This window comes from Phacochoerus africanus, chromosome 2 (assembly GCF_016906955.1).
Source record: "Phacochoerus africanus isolate WHEZ1 chromosome 2, ROS_Pafr_v1, whole genome shotgun sequence".
Classification (NCBI taxonomy): Eukaryota; Metazoa; Chordata; class Mammalia; order Artiodactyla; family Suidae; genus Phacochoerus; species Phacochoerus africanus.
Window position 1 is genome coordinate 279,835,331 of NC_062545.1, and position 22,816 is coordinate 279,858,146.

At 51.3% G+C, this 22,816-nt stretch overlaps 1 protein-coding gene across 2 annotated transcripts in view; it reads left to right on the forward strand.

The window, feature by feature from the left end:
• CACNA1B (calcium voltage-gated channel subunit alpha1 B) overlaps positions 1 to 22,816 on the forward strand; it is a 197,585-nt gene that overhangs the window by 34,093 nt on the left and 140,676 nt on the right. For both annotated transcript variants that reach the window (XM_047769115.1, XM_047769117.1), the window contains exons 7-10: positions 14,962 to 15,065; positions 18,112 to 18,227; positions 18,824 to 18,880; positions 19,844 to 19,933. In XM_047769115.1, coding sequence (XP_047625071.1) covers positions 14,962 to 15,065; positions 18,112 to 18,227; positions 18,824 to 18,880; positions 19,844 to 19,933 — 367 coding nt within the window. The remainder of the gene's footprint in view (positions 1 to 14,961; positions 15,066 to 18,111; positions 18,228 to 18,823; positions 18,881 to 19,843; positions 19,934 to 22,816) is intronic.

A 22,816-nucleotide genomic window follows, 5' to 3' on the forward strand; every position in this document is an offset into this window, starting at 1 on the left:
GAGGCTGGCTAGTTGCCCCTGGGCCCTGAGGCTGGCAGGCGGCTGCCTGGCGAATGTGTGAGGGGCAGGGCTGAGGCTCAGGGACGCTTGCTGGACGGCGCAGGGGCTCTTGCCGTGGGCCCTGGCGTCTCGTGCATTTGTTTGCTTCCTGTGGAGTCTGCCTGGTGCTATTTGCTCCGATCTTCCCTGTCATGAGGACGCCGGCCCATGCCAGGGGGGTAGGCCCTCGGGGTTTCCTCGTGACTCTCTCACTCCTGCCTCCCTCCACCCGGGGCTCTTCTAGGGACTCTGGCATCGACTCCTGGGCGGACCTCTGTGTCTTTTTTGTGTGACGACCCCCTCCCCTCCCCTCCCCCTCCGCAGAGCTCCCTTCTGCCACTGGAGTCCTGTGCGCTGCCAGGGCGGGAGGACAGTTGAGTGAGAAGGAAGTGGAGAAAGAAGTGCCCGTGTAGCAGGAGGACTGGAAGGTCTGGCTGTGGGTCAGGCTGGTGCACTGCTCTGCTTTGGGCGGCCAGCTCAGGTGCCGTGGGGCGGCGGGGGGGGCTTGAGGAGCACCTGCAGTACCAGGTGCTTTGCTGTGAACCTGTCACTTGTGCACGGATGGTGGGGCTTGGGTCCCTGGAGCCCTGTGGTCCTCCGCCTCTAGCAGCCATGTGCTTCTGGCACGAAGGTGGACGGGGGAGAGGCACAGACTTGGGCCCTCTGCTCTGTGCCTTGCCCGTGGGCTGGGCAGACCTGTTGGATCTGGGGCTTGGCATCCAGCAGGCGCTTGGTAAATGCCTGTTGAGCAGGCAGATGGCAGGTGAGGAGTTAAGGAAGAGCTGCCCAAGGTCCGTGGCACCTGCTCCCTCCTCGGAGTGGGAGTCGCGGCTGATGGCAGGCTGGGCTTGGTTGCGGGAAAGAGGGACGGAGACAAAGGCACTATTCGGAGCTTGGCTGTTCCCTCCCACAGCCAATCCGGGAACAATTTCCACAAAATGAATCCTAAAAATAGCTCTGAGCTGGCCACATCCCTGCCAGCTCCACTCAAACAGGGGACTGCTCGCGCAGGCCTCCACAGCCCTTAGTGCCCAGCAGGCCTTCGCCAGCAGCCCAGGTGGCTCAGAGGGGTGGGTCTGTGCGCCCGGGGGGAGAGGTAGGCGGGAGCCACACCCCGGGGAAGGAGGCACTGGTCAGGAAAGGCCACAGAGGCTTCACCCAACACATGTTCCCATGAGACCCACTGGGTGCTGGGCCCTCTGAGATGCGGCAGGTACAGTGGTGGCAGGAGGTGTTCAGCAAATAAGGGCCTGGATTGGCAAGGGCAATGGAGGGAACAAAAGAGGAGGAGGGGCAGGGGCTGGCAAGTCAGGGGAGAGCCTGCCCGGCGGGGGCTGGAGCTGGACACGCAGACCCTGGGGAATGGTGCCTCGGAGCCTGGTGAGTTATCAGTGACGGCCTGAGCCGTGAGACAGGTGCCCAGAGCAGGTGGCCAAGGGCTGGTTGGATCTTCTCTCCACACCGAGGGATAACAGGGTCAGCTGTTGGAGGTTAGACAGGATTTTTTAAATTTTTATTTCTTTATATATATATCTTTTTTCTACTGCACAGCATGGTGACCCAGTTACACATACATGTATACATTCTTTTTTCTCACATTACGTGTTCCATCATAAGTGACTAGACAGAGTTCCCAGTGCCACACAGCAGGATCCCCTTGCTAATCCATCCCGAAGGCAACATTCTGCATCTATTTACCCCAAGCTCCCAGTCCCTCCCCTTCCTGCTTGGCAACCAGAAGTCTATTCTCCAAGTCCATGATTTTCTTTTCTGTGGAAAGTTTCCTTTGTGCCATATATTAGATTCCAGATATAAGTGATATCATATGATATTTGTCTTTCTCTTTCTAACTTACTTCCCTTAGTATGAGAGTCTCCAGTTCCATCCATGTTGATGCAAATGGCATTATTTTGTTTTTTTTTTTTATGGCTGAGTAGTATTCCATTGTGTATATATACCACATTTTCCTAATCCAATCATTTGTCAATGGACATGTGGGTTGTTTCCATGTCTTGGCTGTTGTGAATAGTGCTGCAGTGAACATGTGGGTGCATGTGTCTTTTTTAAGGAAAGTTTTGTCTGGATATATGCCCAAGAGTGGGATTGCTGGGTCATATGGTGGTTCTTTGTATAGTTTTCCATAGTAGTTGTACCAGCTTCCATTTCCACCAACAGTGTAGGAGGGTTCCCTTTTCTCCACGCCCTCTCCAGCATTTGTCATTTGTGGACTTATTAATGATGGCCATTCTGACAGGTGTGAGGTGGTACCTCATGGATGACATGATACTGTACATAGAAAACCCTAAGGACTCAACTTAAAAACTACTTGAACTGATCAACAAATTCAGCAAAGTAGCAGGATATAAGATTAACATTCAGAAATCAGTCGCATTTCTGTATACTAACAACGAAATATTAGAAAAGGAATATAGGAGTTCCCGTCGTGGCGCAGTGGTTAACGAATCTGACTAGGAACCATGAGGTTGCGGGTTCAGTCCCTGACCTTGCTCAGTGGGTTAACGATCCGGCGTTGCCCGTGAGCTGTGGTGTAGGTTGCAGACACGGCTCGGATCCTGCGTTGCTGTGGCTCTGGCGTAGGCCGATGGCTACAGCTCCGATTCAACCCCTAGCCTGGGAACCTCCATATGCCGAGGGAGCTGCCCAAGAAATAGCAACAACAACAACAACAACAACAACAACAAAAAGACAAAAAAAAAAATTAAAAAATTAAAAAAAAGAAAAGGAATATAGAAATACAGTACCTTTTAAAATTACACCTCAAAAAATCAATACCTGGGAATATACCTGACCAAGGAGGTAAAGGACTTATATGCTGAGAACTCTAAAACATTAATCAAGGAAATTAAAGAAGATGTAAAGAAATGGAAAGATATTCCATGCTCCTGGGTTGGATAAATTAATATTGTCAAAATGGCCATACTACCCAAAGCCATCTACAGATTCAATGCAATCCCTATCAAATTACCCATGACATTTTTCACAGAACTAGAACAAACCATCCAAAAATTTATATGGAACCACAAAAGACCCAGAATTGCCAAAGCAATCCCGAGGAGCAAAAGCCAAGCAGGAGGCATCTCTCTCCCAGACTTCAGGCACTATTACAAAGCCACAGTCATCCAGACAGTGTGGTACTGGTTCCAAAACATACAGACAGACAATGGAACAGAACAGAGAACCCGGAAATAAACCCAGACACCTACAGTCAATTAATCTTCAACAAAGGAGGCAAGAATATAAAACGGGAAAAAAGACAGTCTTTTCAGCAAGTATTGCTGGGAAACCTGGACAGCTGCATGCAAATCAGTGAAACTAGAACACACCCTCACACCATGCACAAAAATAAACTCAAAATGGCTGAAAGACTTTAAGACAAGACACCATCAAACTCCTAGAAGAGAACAGAGGCAAAACACTCTCTGACATCAACCAGACAGGATTTTTGAAGAGGATTCCTTGGAAAAGCAGCCTAACCTCTCACCTCCAACCCAGTGATGCGGGGGGCGTGCATAGCCCCTCAGACACATGCTGCTTGAGTGGCAGCTTAAGCCATGGGGCCAGGGACCGCGAGGGCAGAGCTGTTGGCTCCGCAGGGGGGCAGAGGGCAGTGGGCGTGAGCCAGGGGACTGAACAGCCAGGCCCTTTGAACTTCTGACTGGAGGGAATGACGGGGTCTCAACAGGGACCGACCACGACCACGGAAACTCTGGCGCTGGTGGCGGGCGGGTCCTCTGACGAGAGGAGAGATGGCTTGTCTGGGTTTGGAAGAGGGGAGCCAGATGGGTCCTGGAAGCACCCACAGCAGCGCCCTGTGAGGGCTGAGTCAGCAGTGGACTCCTGCCAGGCCTGGAGAGCCGGGAGCATCTCGGGACAGCGAGCAGGGTGCCGGGAAGAACTTGCCTGCCCCCCGCCCCGCCCTTGAGCTCGAGGTGGGGGGAGGAGCAGTGCTGGGGGGGCAGGGGGGGACCAGGCGCGTCCCCTCCCCTGAGAGCGGCCAGCTTTGGCGGCGGCCGGCCCAGGGACCGCAGTCTCGGGGCAGCACGTCAGTCGCTTGTCTTGCTGCCCGGGCCTGGACACCTAATTCCTGAATGGGACTGTGTTCTCTGCTTGAAGTGCCTGCACAACTTTCTATTAGCCAGAGTTACCTGCGAGGTCACAGGCCTCGTCCAGATTTTCTTCCAGGAGGACGACTGTGTTCAAAGGGACAGTCGGAAGCAAATCATTGGGTTTGCATGTGTTCGCTGTTACAGGTTCATGAAGATCCGAGACGGGTGTTGAGACGCGTTCAGGCGGGGACAGACTAGTGTTTAATACTCACGCGTGAAGTTGAACGGCAGCTGCTTTGTCTCCGGTTTGGGGTTGTTACGACCAAAGTTGCTGTACACATCTGTGCACGCGTGTCTGTGCACGTGTGAGTTTTCAGTTCTCTGAGGTACGCGCTCACGAGGGCCGTGTCTGGGTTGCATAGTCCTGGCATGTTTAGTTCTTCAAGAAATGAAGCTCTTCCGGAGGCCTGCTGTCTTCTGCATTCTCACCAAGAGTGAGAGGAATCTAGTCTTTCTGCCTGTTCGCTCGTATTTGGTGTTTTATTTTCATTTTATTTTTTTTGTCTTTGCCATTTCTTGGGCCACTCCCGCAGCATATGGAGGTTCCCAGGCTAGGGGTCGAATCGGAGCTGTAGCCGCCGGCCTACACCAGAGCCACAGCAACGCGGGATCCGAGCCGCGTCTGCAGCCTACACCACAGCTCACGGCAACGCTGGATCCTTAACCCACTGAGCAAGGGCAGGGACTGAACCCGCAACCTTATGGTTCCTAGTCGGATTCGTTCACCACTGCGCCACGACGGGAACTCCTCGTATTTGGTGTTTTTAACTTTAGCCATCCTGAGCGTGGGCAGAGGTGTCTCATTGGGTTTTCACCTGCACTTCCTAATGCCTGACGACACTAAACATCTCTTCATGCTTATTTGCCACTTGTGTATCTTCTTCAGGGAAGTATCTTCCTGTATCTTTTGCTCGTGGTCTGAATTGGACTGTAGAGTGTTTATATATTCTGGATACTGGTTCAGATGTGTGGTTTGCAAATATTTTCTCCTAGTCAGCAGCTTGTCTTTTCATGCTCATCACCTGGTCTGTGAAAGAATAAGCATCTTTAATTTTGAGAAAGTCCAGTTTATCAATTTTACCTTTTGTGGATTAGGCTTTTGGTGTCAGATCTGGGAACTGTGTGCCAGTCCTCAGTCCTGGAGATTTTCCTCCTTTATTTTTTTCCCCAAAGTTTTGTTATTTTACATGTCAATCTGTGGTCTGTCTTGAGCTAATTTTTGTATAAAGAGTGAGGGTTTCGGTTAGCGTCTCTTTCCCTCCCTCCCTCCCCTCCCTTTGATCTTTCTTTGGCCTTTGGACGTCCAGGTGGCCTGGCAACACTTGTTGAAAGGCTGCGTTTCCTCCGCTGAATTGCTCTGCACCTTGGCCGGAAGTCCGCTGGGCAGGTTTGCGCAGGTCTGTTTCTGAGCCAGCGATGGATGTGTCTCTCCCTCGGCCAAGACCACACAGTCCTCTTTGCTGCAGCTGTGGAGTAAATCTTCCAAGTGGGTGGCCCGCCCTCCCGTTCTGTTCAGTTCGGGGGAATTGACATCTTCACTGTGCTGCGTCTTCCCCACCTTGTTGACTTTATCATCGAGTGCGAGTCCATCGCGTGGGTCTCCTCCTATCTTTTGTTTATGTTTCATCAGGTGTGAACATGCAGGTGGTTTCCAGTTTGTATGTTATGAATAAGCTGCTGTAAACACTTGCGCACGGATTTTTCTGTGGAATATGCTTTCGTTTCTCTGAGGTATACACTTAGCAGTGGAATTTCTGGAGCATGCGGTAATTCCATACTGAAACTTTGAAGGAGCTGCCAAATTGGTTTCCAAAGTGGTTGCAATATTTTTCATCCCCACCGGGAATATGCAAGTGTTCCAAATTCTCCACATCCTCACCAACACTTGTCTTTTTCATTTTTTTTTCTCCTCAGAGCCATACCTGCAGCATGTGGAAGTTCCTGGGTTAGGGGGCGGATTGAAATGGCAGCTGCCAGCCTATGCCACAGCCATGCCAGATCCAACCCACAACTGCGACCTGTGCCACAGCTTGTGGTAATGTGGGATCCTTGACCCACTGAGCAAGGCCAGCGATTGAACCCACATCCTCACAGAGACTGTTGGGTTCTTAACCTACTGGGCCGCAGTGGAAACGCCCTATCTTTTTAATGTTAATCATCCTAGTAAAATTAAAATTTAATTTTAATCAACCAGTGATGAATGAAGTGATATTTCATTCTAGCTTTGATTTTCAGTTCCCTGATGCCTTGTGATATTGGTGCTTATTACAACATTTATGTAACAGGAGTTCTGTTGTGGCTTAGTGGTAATGAACCCGATTAGCAGCCTTGAGGATGTGGGTTCAATCCCTGGCCACAGCGTTGTTGTGGCGGTGGTGTAGGCTGGCAGCTGCAGCTCCAATTCAACCCCTAGCCTGGGAACTTCCATGGGCTGCGAGTGTGGCCCTAAAAAGCAAAAATAAAGAAAGAAATTTAAAAACAAACAACATGTATATGTCTTTGGAGATTTCTGTAAGATTTCTTTATATTTTATGGTCACTAGCCCCTTATCAGATAGTTCAAGTGATTTGCAAATATTTTCTCACCTTCTGTGTTCTATCTTTTCACTTCTTGATGGTGTCATTTAAAGTAAAAACGTTTTTATTTTGATGAAGTCAAATTTTCTATTTTTCTTTTTACTTTCTCCTCTTGGTGTGAATCTAAGACTCCATTACCTAATCCAAAGTCATGAAAATTTACTCCAGTGTTTTCTACTTTTGACTTTTATATTTGGGCCTGTAATCCATTTTGACTTAATTTTTGTATGTGGTGTGTGGGGTACGGATCCAAATTCGTTTTTTTGCTTGTGGATGTCTGCCTGTCCAGGCACTGTTTGTCAGGAAAGACCATCCTTTCCCCAGTGAATTATCTCGGCAACCTTGTTAAAAAATCAACTGATCCTAAGTGTAAGGGTTTAATTCTAGATCATCAATTCTATTTCACTGATCAATGGTCTCCTTTTTAGGGGCAAGTTTTAAAATCAAAATTTCACCTGCCTTCATAGTTGTTGACTGTTTACGTTATATTGCGTGAGCAGTGGTAATTTGTGTTTTGGATAAACTGATCCCTTTCACCCACGCTGTCAAATGTATGTCGAGTCGTCTGTGTGCTCCCTCGTTACCCTTCTGACGTCTGCCGGGCCCGTCGCGAGAGCCCCCAGTGCATTCCTGATACTGATCATTTGTGTCTTCTTGCTTTGTTTCTCGGTCAGTATCGCCAGAGGTATGTCAGTTTAACTGACTTTTTTCAAAGAACGAACTGAAAAAAAATTGGTTTTCTCTGCTGTTTTCATTTTCAGTTTTGTTGACTTTTATCTTTATTGTTTACTTTCTTCTACTTGATTTGAGTTTGTTGTTGTTCTTCCTTTTCTAGCTGCTTGATGTGGAGCTTAGATTATTGATGCGAGGCTTTCCCTCTTTTGTAATGGATGTGTTTTAGTGCTATAAATTTCGCTCTTGGAACTGCTTTAGCTGTGTCCTCCAAATTCGATATGTTGTATTTTCATTTTCTTTCAGTACCATGTAGTTTTAAATTTCCCTTGAGACTTTCTCTTTGACCCATGGATTTTTTATAATTGTTTATTTTGTTTGAAAAGTTTCCTGTTATCTTTCAGTTACCTGTCACTGGGTTTGATTCCATTATGGTTAGAGAATACCCAAAATTTGCAAAAATTTCAATCCTTTTAAATTTGTGGGGTGTGCTTTATGGCTCAGGGTGTGCTCTATCTTCATACGTCTTATGGGCACTTGAAAAGAATGTCTGTAGTGATTTTGTAGCATGTGTATAAATGTCAATTAAATCCTGTTGGTTGATGGTGAGTTCTTTTGCAGCCTTGCTGATTTTCTGTCTAGTTGTCTTATCAATTTTTGAGAGAGAGATGGTTGAAGTTTCCAACTATAATTGTGTATTTGCCTATTTCTCTGTTCAGTTCTGTCAGTGTTTGCTTCACATGTGTTGTAGCTCATGTGCTATGTATATACGCATTTAGAATTGCTCTGTCTTCTTGGTGGATTGACCCGTTTATCGTTATACATGTGTCTCCCATGTTCCAAAAGTTCTCTTTTTTTGGCCGCACCCATGGCATGCAGAAATTCTTGGGCCAGTGATCGAACCTGAGCCACAGCAGTGACAATGCTGAATCCTTAGCCCACTGAGCCGCAAGAGAACTCATTCTCTTAGTGCCACTTCACTTTATGAAAGATCTACATTAGTATCTATTTCCACTAAGCAAACAGAATCTCTGGAGGATTATGCTTTTACGGAAAAAGGTGAAAATAGAAAACAGTGTTTAATGTGTGTTTGCAGAAAGCCGTTTTGGAGGTAATGCACACCCCAAGCAGCACGCGTGGTTACCGCCAAGCTTCTTCCCTGGGAACTACACTCAGCATCTGAGCATCAAGTCAGCGTAGCTTTGAATTGTGTCTGTGAGCATCTGTGGTTTTTTGTTTTGGGAGTTCCTGGGTCAGGGATCAGATCTAAGTTGCAGTTGTGACCTATGCTGCAGCTGCTGCAATGCCGGATCCTTTAGCCCACCGTGCCGGGCCAGGGTCAAACCTGTGTCCTGGCGCTGCAGAGACGCCGCCAATCCCGTTGTGCCACCGTGGTAATTCCGCATCTGTGTCTTATCTGTTTCCTCTTCTTCGTTTGTTAGCTGATGTGTCCTCTGGTGATTGTTTCTTTGCTTTATGCCGTTGTGGCTTTGGAAAGGGTTTCCTACCTGCTTTCAGGTAGTGGGGAACCTGGATATGTTCCTTTGTGTCTCTGGTAAAAATTTTTTTGTTCTGAAGTCTACTTTATCTGATGTTAATATAGCCACTATAGTTTTCATTAAATTAGTGCTTCATGGAGTTTTCCCCCCATTTCTCTTTCAACTTCCCTAAATTTTCACATTTTTTTATGATTTTTATTTTTTCCATTTTAGTTGATTTACAGTAGTTTGTCACTTTCTACTGTATAGCAAAATGACCCAGCCATATATATATATGTATTCTTTTTCTCACATTCTCCTCCATCATGTTCCATCATAAGTGTCTGGATATAGTTCCCTGTGCTACACAGCAGGATCTCATTGCTTATCCACTCCAAAGGCAGTAGTTTGCATCTATTAACCCCAGACTTCCAGTCTCCCAGTCCATCCCACTCCCCTCCCCTCTTGGTAACCACAAGTCTGTTCTCCAAGTTGATGAGTTTCTTTTCTGTGGAAAGGTTCATTTGTGCCATTTGTTAGATTCTAGATATAAGTGATATCATATGATATTTGTCTTTCTCTTTCTGACTGACTTCCCTTATTACGAGAGTCTCTAGTTCCATCCATGTTGCTGCAAATGGCATTATTTTGTTCTTTTTTTATGGCTGAGTAGTATTCCATTGTGTATATATACCACATCTTCTGCATCCATCATCTGTCAATGGACATGTGGGTTGTTTCCATGTCTTGGCTATGGTGAATAGTGCTGCGGTGAACATGTGGGTGCATGTGTCTTTTTCAAGGAAAGTTTTGTCTGGATATATGCCCAGGAGTGGGATTGCTGGATCATATGGTAGTTCTAAGTATAGTTTTCTAAGGTATGTCCTACACTGTTTTCCAACAGTGCAGGAGGGCTCCCTTTTCTCCACACCCTCTCCAGCATTTGTTATTTGTGGACTTATGAATGATGGCCATTCTGACTGGTGTGAGGTGGTAACTCCTAGTAGTTCTGATTTGCATTTCTCTAATAATCAGGGATGTTGAGCATTTTTTCATGTGGTTGTTGGCCGTCTGTATATCTTCTTTGGAGAATGTCTATTCAGGTCTTTTACTCATTTTTAAATTGGGTTGTTGGTTTTTTGCTGTTGAGTCGCGTGAGTGGTTTATGTATTTTAGAGATGAAGCCCTTGTCCGTTGCATCCTTTGAAACTGTTTTCTCCCCCTCCTTAGATTGTCTTTTTGGTGGTTTCCTTTGCTGTGCCAACTTGATTGGGTCCCATTGGTGTATTTTTGCTTTTATTCCTGCTGCAATTATGACCTTTGAAGTGAGTTTCTTATAGACAAAACATTGGTGGGTCATGTCGTTAAATCTGCTTTGTCAATCTTTGTCTTTTAATTGGTATATCCAGACCATTTACAGGTAATGTAATTATTGATATGTTAGAACTCACACCTGTCATTTAATTTTTTTTGATTTACTGTTTGTTCTGGTTTTGTGTTTGTTTTCTTTTTCCTGCCTTCTTGTGTATTACTTGAACTTTTTAAAGAATTCTATTTTGACTTTTCTAGTATATCTCTGCTTTTAGTGGTTGCTCTACCTTATTCCAGTCTACAGTATCATAATTTTACCAGTTCAAGTGAAGTGTGTACACCTTACCTTCTTTATATCTCTTTATCCTCCCCTATTTATAATACAATTAAACATTTCCTCTACATGTGTTTAGAACCACATCATAGTGTATTATAGTTTTTGCTTCCGTGGGTTCAACATAATTTAGGAAATTCAAAAGTATAAAGAAAATCTACCCCCTCTTTTATTCTTTTGGTTGTTCTCAATTCCTTCCTAATGCTTAACAGTTCTTTTTAAAGTCATTTTTCCTTTTCTGCTTAAAAACTTTTCACTAGTCATTCTCTTAGGGTGGATTTTCTGTGACAAATTCTCTTAGTTTCCCTAGGCTTTTTTTTTTGTCTTTTTAGGGCTGTACCCATGGCATATGGAGGTTCCCAGGCTAGGGGTCAAATTGGAGCCTCAGCTGCTGGACACAGCCACAGCCACAGCAATGCCAGATCCAAGCCTCGTCTGTCATCTGCTCTGCAGCTTACGGCAACCCTGGATCCTTGACCCACTGAGTGGGGCCAGGGGTTGAACCTGTGTCCTCATGGATACTAGTTGGGATTTTTACCGCTGAGCCACAAAAGTAACTCCATTTTCCCTATTTTTTATTATGAGGATATCTCGATATTCCCTTCATTCCTGAAGGGTATTTTTTTTATAGGTGTAGGTACCTGGGTTGACAGTTTTTTTTCTCTTAGCCCCTGAAAAATATTACGCCACTTCATCTGGCCCCCATAGTTTATGATGAGAAATCTTTTGAATTGTCCCCCCCCCATTAGTAAGGTGTCATTTTTCTCTTGCTACCTCTAATAATTTTAATTTGTCTTTAGTTTTCCTTAGTTTGACAATGAAATATCTTATAGATCTCTTTGGGTTTATTCTGTTTGGAATTCACTCAGCTTCTTGAATCTGTAGGTTTGTGTCTCTTACCAAATTTGGGAATTTGTCACCCATATTTCTTCAAATACTGTTCAGTGTTCTGTGTTTTCTTCTGTCCTCTGCTACTCCAATACATGTATGTTAAATATTTTGTCATAGTCCTACAGATTCTTGAGGCTCTGCTCTATTTTTTCTTGTTTGATTTTTGTTTTTTAAGTCTATTTTTTTCTCTGCTTATTAGATTGAGTAATTTCCATTGTTCTCTGTTACCACTTACCAATTCTTTCCTCTGTCCCTCTTATTCTATTTTTGTGCATTTCTATTGAGATTTTTATTTATTTATTTTTTTGTCTTTTTTTTTTTTTTTTTTTTGCTATTTCTTTGGCCACTCCCATGGCATATGGAGGTTCCCAGGCTAGGGGTCGAATCAGAGCCATAGCCACCAGCCTACGCCAGAGCCACAGCAATGCGGGATCCGAGCTGTGTCTGCGACCTATACCACAGCTCACGGCAACGCCAGATCCTTAACCCACTGAGCAAGGGCAGGGATTGAACCCGCAACCTCATGGTTCCTAGTCGGATTCGTTAACCACTGCGCCATGACAGGAACTCTGAGATTTTTATTTTGATTGTTGTATTTTTCAGTTCAGAATTTTCCATTTGGTTCTTCTTTGTATCTTTTATTTGATGATACTCTTCCTTTGTTGAGACTTTCTGTTTTTTCATGTGTTTCACATGTGTGTACAATTACACTCTGAAGCATTTTTATGATGGCTGCTTTAAAACCTTTGTCAGAAACTTCCGTCATCTCTGTCATCTTAGTGTTGGCAATGTGTGTTTCAGTCAGGGTTCTCCAGAGACACAGAACCAAGGATGTGTGTGTGTGTGTGTGTGAGAGAGAGAGAGAGAGAGAGAGGGAGAGAGAGAGAGAGGGAGAGAGATGTATTATTAGGAATTGGCTTATGTGATTGTGAGAGCTGGTGGGTACAAATCTGCAGTAACCTTAGCCTGGCAGGCTCAAGACCCAGGAGAAGCCGTGGTGCAGCTCCAGCCTGGAGGCCAGAAGGTGGAGACCAATAGAGTCAGTAGTGCAGATAAAGTCTGAACTCGCGACTAGAGAATTTTCTGTTACTTGAAAGAGGACACGTTTTCATTCTGTTTAGGCCTTCAACTGCTCGGATGATGCCCATTACATTATAGAGAGCAATCTGCTTTACTTTATCAATTGAAATGTTAGTTTCATCCAAAAACACACTTGCAGAAACACCCAGAATGATGTTTGGCTAGATATCTGGGCACCTCATGGCACAGTCAAGTTGATACATGAAATTAACTGTCACGCATAGCATCTGTTGACTGTGGTTTTTTTTTTCATTCAGTTTGTACTCGTCCTGGTTCTTGGTATGGCAAATGAGTGTTAGCTGAAAACTAGACATTTTTGGTATTATGTCATGGGACTGTGGAGCTCATTTAAACCCTCTGTTTTAGCTGGTTTCTTCTGCCCATTCTCTCAGGGGAAGCTGGGGTTGCTGCCTTGCTACTGCTTGGTGGGAATAGAAGCCTGGTTTCCCCCCCTGGCCTCTGTTGACACATTGTGGGGGCCTTTTCCTTACTGGGTGGGGTGGTAGTTCTGGCTCCCCTCTGTGCTTCTAGGGTACTTCCCCGGCTGGGAGGGTTAGGTGTGCCTGCTTCTGCTCTCCATGTGGCCCCTGCACTCTGGGGTGGGGGTGTCTTGTCCCTGGGTGGTGGGGAAGGTCTGACTTCCCCTAGGCAGCCCTGGCAGCACTTCCATGGGAGGGGGTGGTGTGCCTCATTGCTGCCGTGTTGGTGTGGAAGCCACCGTGTCTCCACTCACACCCAGGGGTGAGCTGGGCTGGGGGCATCGCTAACCATCTGTCCCACCTCCTTGCCTGTCCTTCTCTGACACCCATGTGGCTAGGTTGTGGGTAGCTTGGTTATCGTGTTACATTCTGGGGAAGGTAGGCTCTCTCCTGTGTCTTTGCCAGTGGGATGGAGGTGGCCCCCCCCCCGTTTTTTCTGCTGGGTTTGGCTGGAGTAGTGCAGTTACTGTCTGTTATGGTGGGCAGCTGCCTTCCTCACCCTTGGTTAGAGAGGGAGAGAGAGTGCTGCTTTTTGTCCATGTCTGTTGGCATTTCCAGGTTTTAGGCTTTAAAATCTCCATGTCTGGGATATGCGAGGCAAAAACAAAAAGCACAGGGAACTCACCGTGGGTCCCCTGTTCCCAGCTGGTCTGCTTTCTTATCTCTGCTCTTCAGACTCTTCTGTGAAATATGCATTTACTCTCGATGAAAGGTCCCGGGTATTAACTGTGCTCAGTGAGAGAAACAGGGAAGAGTCTGCCCGTCCGTCTCCCCCTGAGTGCAAGTCCTTGTTTGTTGTCTTGCTTGTTAAGACGAGAGTAGCGTGCTTTGGCTGCGGATGGCAATGATCCTTTTGGGGGAAATTGCAGGAGCCACACCCTCCAGCAGGTGCACGGGGCTGGGCTGCAGCAGCAGGTGCGCGGGCCCGGGGGCTGCAGCAGCAGGTCGCCCCTTCCTCGCAGAGGAAGCAGGTTTGGACGAGGTGCTACAGGGCGGTTGGTGGCTTTGGTGGGCATTGTAGCCCGCAGGTCAGAGCTGCACCTGGGTCTGGCAGAGGTGTGTTCGGAGAATGGGGGCAACACCTCGGGTCTGGAGTCTGAGGGTCGTTTCAGTCAGGGCTTGGCAGCCAGCCCGGAATCAGTGTCCAGGGCACCCAGGACTTCAGGGGTCGAGTCTGGAGGGCAGGAAGCCAACAGCAGCACTGGAGGTCGGCCCAGCCTCGGGGCAGCTCCAGGCTGGCCTCCTGCCTCTGTCCTGCTCAGGGCCCTGGCCCTTGGCTTGTGAGCTCCCCCTGCAGAGAGGAGCAGAGGGGCCAGTGGGTCGCCCCCCTCCCCCTGCCCCAACACCCACCCCTGTGTGGAGAAGGAGCCCTTCTTAGCCACGTCTCCGGGGGCCCTGAAAACAAAACAACAATGGAAATGAACTGGGTTCAGAGGGACTCACCCTTTGGTGGGCAGAGCCGGAAACATCAGAAGGTGCGGGGAGCTGGCCCTCCCTGCGTCCTGTGAAACCGCACAACCGCACCCAGTTCTGTCTCAGGCCCGGCTGTTCCTGGGAACGTGTGGGCTTGCTGTTGGTCTGGGGAGTGTGTGGCATGGGGCCCGCTGCCTCCGAGCTGGGGAAGCTGCAGGAGACAGGAGGCCAGGCCTCGGCCTTGGGGCCTGTGCTTCTCACAGGAGGAGGGGCTTTGGGGCTGCCGGGTGAGGAGCATCCTGGGAGAGGAGGGGCGTCCTGGCGGGGCCCACATGCAGCCCTCGGGCTCCCTAGGACCGCTCCTCGGCTTGTCAGCATCGCTGGGCCGTGGCCTTGGGGAGCCCCAGCCCCAGAGGGGTCCGTGGGGCAACCGCAGGCCCCCCGCCCCTTGGCCTGGCTTCCTTGTCCACACCCCCACGGGGGCTCTCCGGCTGTTTGTGAAGGGCCACGGCCGGGGCTCTGTCTTGCCCACCCGTCCTCCTCCTCTCCTCTTGCTTCCAGACCAACGACGCGGCCGGCAACGCCTGGAACTGGCTGTACTTCATCCCACTCATCATCATCGGCTCCTTCTTCATGCTCAACCTGGTGCTGGGCGTGCTCTCCGGGTAAGAGGCTGCATGGGCTGCGGGCTGCCCCCTGCGATCTGGGGCCAGGGGGGCGGGCGGCGGAGCTGGACACGGCAGGTCTGGGGGCGAGGCGGGCCCGCCTGGCCCCGCGGCTGGCCCCGCATGGCGGTCACACCCGGACTCCTGAGCTCCAGCCAGCCTTTCCTTTGTGCTGCCGTTCCGACCTCTGCCTTGGCCTCTGCGTGTGGGCGCGGGGCTGCTGCTGCACGGGTGGGCGGGGTGGAGCGGCCCTGAGCCAGCTGCAGCGACCAGCCCTCCCACCCCAGCCCGGACCCCTGGCTTGCCCCTCCTCTCCTGTCGCCTCTCTTTGCTGACCTCTGGGAGGGGACAAGGTGGGTGCAGGGCTGGGGTCCCCCCAGGGAAAGGCGCTTCTGACCCTCACTGGGAACAAGATGTGGCACATGGGCCTGTCCTGCCTGGGGCCTGAGGAAGTGCCGTTTGCTTAGGGGAGCAACTGGGCTGGTATTTGGGCTTCCTGCCATTCTGCAGGGCTGAGGACGCTGTGCTGGGATGGACGTAGAGGGCATCTGCCTGGCCTGTCCCCTCCCCGTCCCCGTAACTCCCTGGGTGTCAGATTTCTGTTCAGGCAGGAGGAGGTGTTTCCATCCTGCCCCCCCTACAGATTCCTGCTCTGGCCCAGGGCTCCTAAGGTGGGCTGGGGACCACACTGGGGGACCCAAGGGGCAGCCATTGGTCTGGAAAGGGACAGCCCCAGTGAGAACAGTGGCTGGGCCCAGGGGCACTCTGTACTCTGGCGTCGGTGCTCAGCCTTGACCCTTTGCTGTGAGGGTGTGACTGTCACTACTGTGTCTTTCTTTTTCTTTCTTTTCTTTTTTTTTTTTTTGTCTTTTTGCCATTTCTTGGGCTGCTCCCGCGGCATATGGAGGATCCCAGGCTAGAGGTCTAATTGGAGCTGTAGCCGCCAGCCTATGCCAGAGCCACAGCAACACGGGATCCGAGCCGCGTCTGCGACCTACACCACAGCTCACGGCAACGCCGGATTGTTAACCCACTGAGCAAGGGCAGGGATTGAACCCGCAACCTCATGGTTCCTAGTCGGATTCGTTAACCACTGCGCCACGACGGGAACCCCAATACTGTCTTTCTAAGCACCTCCACAGGGACCAGGCAAGCCCATAGCACAGGGGACAGCTGAGAACTCCTCGTTGGTGGGGGGGTTGCCTGGTATGAGCTGAGGTGGGGAAGCCAAGGGAGGCCTGGGCTCAGAGAAGGCTCCTGGGGGGAAGGGGCGTTCAGCTGAGGCCCCAAGGGGGCCGGGAGGGAGGAGGGTCTCCCAGGTGGAACCACTGGGGTGGAGGTACAGAGGGTGTGGTGCCTGTGCTGCAGGGATGCTCGGAGCTGGAGCCACATGCAGTGGCCTGTGAGGAGAGGGGCTCTGTGCTGGCGGAATAGGGGGTTCTGCTCAGGAGGCCGGAGCACCTGACTCTGGGGTAGCAGTAGAGGCTCAGGGGGAGGGCTCCTAGCCCTCCTCCCACCGGTGTGCGTCCTGGCCTTGGGACAGGGTGATACAGGATGAGTCTCTTAAGCAGTCTCAGCAGAGCCCTCCCTCCGCAGCCAGGTCCAGCAGAGGGCCCAGGGTCCTCTTCCAGCTCTGGGCAGGTGGCACTGGCATGGACCCTCAGGCCAGTGGTCAGCACCCAGCCTGTGAGTTGTGTGCTGAGCACACTCCAAGGCAGCGGCGATTAGATGCCGCTGCTCAGCCTGGACTGGGGAGAGTTCCCCCTGTGGGACCTGGCCCTGTCTCGGCTCTGCCGTGTCTGGAGGAGAGCTGCTGGTGGCGCCGGCCTGGAGCTGGTTTGGCCTTGCTTTTTATGTCCTGGGCTTTCATCCTCCCCGCATCCCCAAGAAGCAGAATCAGTGGTTCCTCCTGGGGCCCTTCTTCCTGGTGAGAGCTGGAGCCTGGTGAGCCGCGGCTGCCTGGCAGCTGAGCCTTGGTTCCTGCAGCGAGTTTCTGCTGGCGGCTCTCTGATCGACTCTGGAGGGTTGTCACACCCTCCCCCTGCCCTCAAGTGTGGCTGAGGGGGCTAGCCTCGGGGGCCCTGTGTTCCTGTAGATTTAGGGCTTGGGAGGCGCGTGAGATCCAGGCAGGAGCCGTCTATTCTCATTGTCGGGGTTGCAGCAGCTCAGGCCCTGATGGCTATTGGTCACAGGCTTGGAGTCCGTCCTGGTCAAGGCCAAGCTCTCCCTCTCACCCTGTTGTGTGACGGGAGTCCGGCCTGCCAGGCTCACCCATTCTGCCAAGCCCAGAAGCTGCTTCTCCTGAGGGAGCAGCAGCCACTTGGCTGAGAATAGGCTTTGCTGTTTTGCTGTGGGGGTTGCACCTGCCCGCCTTTGGGGACCTGGGTCAAGCCTGAGTTAAGGCGTGTGCATGTGTGCTCTTGTGCCCGTGTGTGGGAGTGGCTTCCTTCTGGCCCTTTGCACCTAAGAGCTTGGCTGGGAGGCTGTGGCTGTGGCACCGGGGCCAAGAGGGGCAGGCCTCCTGTGTGTATCCCGAGCCTCGGAGCTTTGGGCAGAGGGCTCCCTGACTCCTGAATGCCTTCCTGTTGCCTCCGGCTGGCCCGGAGCCGATCCCTCCTCCCCTGCTCTGCCTGTGTTCCTCCTCCTTCTAGCAATGGCTCTGGGTGTACAGCAGCAGAAGAAAGAAAGAGGGAGTCGCTCTGGAGGTTCTTGTCCAGGACTCCCTGTAGCATCTCTGTCTGCATGACAGGGCCTGGCACTTAGAGGGGGCCTGCTCTAGGCAGGGGTGATGTGCCATTGCTCCCCCCTCCGGAGCGCCCCCTCCGAGCTGCCGGAGCCTGAGGAGGGAGGGTTCTCCTGGGCCTTTGAAGGGCTCAGGTGAGAAGAGGCCAGGGTGGAGGGAACCACTGGGAGGGGTGGCCCTTGGCCTGCACCTCCTGTCCCAGCCTTTTCGTGGTTCCCTGTGCCTCTGGCTGCACACCGGGGAGGCCTGTGAGGTGCTCATGTGCACCTGTCCTGCTTCTTGGTCTGGCCTTGCCCGTTTCAGAGAGTTTGCCAAGGAGCGTGAGCGGGTGGAGAACCGCCGGGCCTTCCTGAAGCTCCGCCGGCAGCAGCAGATTGAGCGGGAGCTCAACGGGTACCTGGAATGGATCTTCAAGGCCGGTGAGGACAGGGCCTGCGCAGAGCTCCTGGCTGTCCTTTGCCGGCTCCCTCTCCCCAGTCCCCTCTGGCCCTGGCGTGGGTGAGACCACAGCAGGAGAGTGGAGCTGTTCTGAGCCAGCTTAGGAGTGTGTGTGTGGGGGGGGTCTCCCTCAACTCAGCCAGGATCCTGGCACCAGACTGCCCAGCCAAGGGCGGTTTCTGCCTGAGCCCCTTCCACAGCCTGGCTCTGGGCTCCGTCAAGCCTGGAGTTTCTGCCTCCTTCCCCAGCCCAGGCCAGTGCTCTGGGGGCACCCACTCGGGCCTGGTGGCCTTGCACAGGGTCCTTCCCGGTGGTGAGCTTGTCCTGTGGGTAGGCTGCTCTCAGGCAGGGTGGTCTGGGAGTGGGAGCAAGCCAGGCCCTCGCCCAGGGCACTGCTGTGGGCGCCTCCAGGACCCTGTCCTGGTAGGAAAAGCCCAGCCGTGGGCCCCAGCGGCTTCTGGAAGGTGAGGGCTGAGAGGCAGGGTCTTACTGGCAGGGGGCGCCTCCGAGCTGCCGTGAGCCCTGGTCAGGAGTGGGGACAGGAAGGCTTCGGCCTGAGGCTGTGTCTCCCTTGCAGAGGAAGTCATGCTGGCCGAGGAGGACAAGAATGCCGAGGAGAAGTCCCCTCTGGATGGTAGGTGACCGCTGTCGGCACCCTTTGCCTCACAGAGGGCTTCGCGGGCCCGAGAGGTGGGGACGCGTGTGCTCGCTTGCGTGTGCTGCGTGCTGGACTCTTCCGTGCCGGGGCCCGCACCTCAGCCACACGGACACAGTCCTGGGCAGAGGCCGCGCTGGAGGAGGCCCCGCGACGGTTGGCTGCACGCTTTTGGGAGCTGTGCGCCCTGGACCCGGGCGGGCGTAGCTGGCAACGGGCTCAGCCTGGGGTCAAAGGAGCTGTGCCAGCACGACCCGAGAGCTGTCGTCCAGCGCGGCCGCTGCCACGTGGCTGGGCGCGTTTACGCATGTGCGTGAAAGTGAAACAGAAGTGAAAGTTCAGCTTCTCAGTCTCACTCAGCCCATCTCAGGTCATCACAACAAGTTCTGTGGGACAGTGCTGCTTCTAGAAGCTTTTAAACTGCCCGATCAAACCAAGCCATATCTGTCCCCAGGGCTCGGGGCGATGCTGCCCCCAGATTGCAGGGGAGAGACTCCTGGAACAGCCGGGGGCCACGGGCGCAGGGATGAGAGCCAGCACGGCTGGGCCTGCCGTGGCCTCAGCTGGGCCCTCTGTGGCCTTGGCCTGATCGCTCTGGGCTCACCTGGCCTTGGAGTGGGGCTCCTGGGGCAGCCGCTGCAGCCCGGCCCTGCCCACGTGGACCTCTCCTGGGCTCCATGGTAGCCAGGCCTTCCCCACCGGCATCGTCGTGGAGAGACGGCCAAGCAGAACCCAGCCTTGGATCCCTTGTTCTTTTGCTCTGAGGACCGAGAGGGGCCCGCGGGGCCAGGAGCTGTCCCTCCGGCCCTCGGCTTCGGCCTCAGGAAGGGAGGTCAGGGAGGGCTGCCGTGCGGGTTCCGAGGAGGACGGACAGCCCAGCCCCGAGACAGCTCAGCTGGGCCCAGGCTCAAGCCGCCCTCTTGGACCTTTTGTTTAAAGCAGTGTTGAAGAGGGCGGCCGCCAAGAGGAGCCGAAGCGACCTGATCCACGCAGAGGAGGGAGAGGACCGCTTTGCAGACCTCTGTGCCGTGGGTGAGTCCTGGGGCCTCCTGGCTCCTGGGCCCGTGGCGGCGCCCTCCCTGCCGCCAGGCTTCCCCACCCTCCCTCCCCACTGCCCACCCTCCCAGGTAAGCCAGCCCAAAGCCGCGTCTGCGGCCTGCAGCGTACCTCGCGGCAGCCTGGATCCTTACCTCCCCGAGTGCGGCCAGGGATTGCACCCGCATCCCCACTGGCACTATGTTGGGTTCTTAACCTGCTGAGCCACAGCGGGAACTCCTTTAGACCTTTTTTACAATGACTGTTTCCCATTTGCATTTGGATTTTGGTGACTCTTCATGTATTCTTACATTTTTCTATTGGATTGTGTTTATTAATGAGAGACCAGTGTATGTTGTGGATCTGAATTCTACTAAATTTTTTTCTCAAATGTATCATGTGAGTGTTGTATTTAAATAGTTCCCTCTATTCCTGTTTTACTTAGGGCTTTTATTTTGATTTTGTGAAATGAATCGGAGAGTTTAAAAAAATATTTCTGTAGGTCATAATACATTTTGATGGCTCTACCCATGGCACATGAAAGTTCCTGGGCCAGGAATTGCATCTGAGCTGCAGCTACAACCTATAGCTGGGGCAATGCCGGCTCCTTCAACCGCTGCCCCAGGCTGGAGGGTCAAACCTGCACCTCTGCCGCGACCTGAGCCACTTCAGTCAGATTCTTAATCTGTGCTGCTGCAGGAACTCCTGGAATAATTGAAATCACACCTAAATTATCTATCTGTTCTTTAAAGGTGAGATAAAACACAACCACATCTAGTTAATAAAAAGAACTTGGACTGGTTTCAGAAATGATGCTTTGTTAGGAAATCTTGCATTTTGTTGTCATTCAAACTTGTTTCTATAGAACTGTATGTGGCGTTCTCTTATATTCTTTTAATCTCTCCCGTGTTCGGTCGTTTGCTGGTCCATTCCCTCCACACGTATTTGTTAAGTGGCCAGATGTGCCAGGAGCTGCCCAAGGCATGGGGTACAGCACCGAACTGGACACAAAGCCTTTCATCTTTTGGAGTTTCCGTTCCAGCCCCGTGTGTGAAACAGGAGAAAAGTAGAGGAGGGGGCGGTGCTTGAGGGCCCGGGGGTGTTGGAGTCGTGCATGGAACGGCCACAGAAGGCTTTGAGTAAAAACCAAGTCAGCCCAAGGGATACCTGGAGACAGAGCACCCCCGGGACAGATGAGAGGTCCTTGTTGGGGGTGGGGTGGGGTGGGGAGTAGGGCCTGGTGAGGACTCTGTAGCCAGGCCGGTTTGCAGAGGGGAGGTTTGCAGAAGGAAGGAGGCTGAGGAGAGGCAGAAGCAGGACCAGGTGGAGGCCACTGTGGAGACCCCGCGGATGGCGGCTTGGATCCAGAGGTGGCAGCCACAGTGTTAGGTGGTTGGATTCTAGATGCCTCTTGAGGACAAGCCCCAGGATTTGCTGACCAGTCGGGCATGAGTGTGGCAAGGAGTCGTCAAGGACGGCTCTGCAGGAAGTGTCTGCAGAGTAGCCCTGCCTGGAGAACAGGACGCCAAGCGGGGTGCTCTGGTGACAGTGTCCAGAATTCAGTGCAGACATGCCGAGGTGGCGCTTGGTGTTGGAGATGCAGTGGAGGGGCGGGCGGGCCCTTGGTTTTGGCGTTTAAGCTGCGGAAGGTGTTGAAAGCTCGGAGGCTGGGACTGGTTTTGCTTCTTTCCAGTCGTCGGTGTGTTTACCTGCTTTCTCTCTGTTTCCTTAATTAGAATCATGAGGTATGAGTTAATGAGCATTTAAAATAAACAGATTTTAGATTTCCTATCTTCCTTTTTTTTTGTCTTTTGTTGTTGTTATTGTTGTTGTTGTTGTTGCTATTTCTTGGGCCGCACCCTCGGCATATGGAGGTTCCCAGGCTAGGGGTTGAATCGGAGCTGTAGCCACCGGCCTACGCCAGAGCCACAGCAATGCGGGATCCGAGCTGCATCTGCAACCTACACCACAGCTCACGGCAACGCCGGATCGTTAACCCCCTGAGCAAGGGCAGGGACCGAACCCGCAACCTCATGGTTCCTAGTCGGATTCGTTAACCACTGCGCCACGACGGAAACTCCCTTATCTTCCTTTTTTTGTTTTCAATTTTATTATTATTTCTTATCTTTGTTAGGTTTGTATTTAACTTAATTGCATGATGACTACAAAATGTGCCAGGTATCTCCACACTTAGAAGTTTTCTTAAAAAGTTTCATTGACCTAAACCTAAAAGTTTATGTTCTGTTTTTGAGAGGTATCAGTTTCTGTGTGTATCTCTCAGAAGCAGCTTTATTGATTGTATTTTCCAATTCTTTATGTCTTTGGGTTTTATCTATCAGATCTGTTCAATTCTGAAAGAGCTGTTTTGAACATTCCCACTTCACTTATTTTTTTTATTATTTCTCTTATATTTTCTTTTTTTCTTTATTTTTTTTTATTTTTATTTTTTTGTCTTTTAGGGCTGCACCCATGGCATATGGAGGTTCCCAGGCTAGGGGTCTAATCAGAGCTGTTGCTGCTGGCCTGCACCACAGCCACTGCAGCACCAGATCCAAGCCGAGTCAGTGACCTACACGACAGCTCATGGCAACGCCGGATCCTTAACCCACTGAGCAAGGCCAGGGATTGAACCCGAAACCTCATGGTTCCTAGTTGGGTTTGTTTCCACTGTGCCACGACGGGAACTCCTTAAATTTTTTGCGTATGTGATAAGGACACACCATGGGATCCATTCTCCTAAATCTCAAGCCCACAGTAGATTTTTGTGATTGCAGGTGCAACACCCTGCAGCAGTTCTTCAGAGCTCATGCATCTTACTTGAGTCTCTGTTCTGTTCACCAGCAATGCCCCATCTTCCGCCCAGCAGCCCCTAGTAACCAC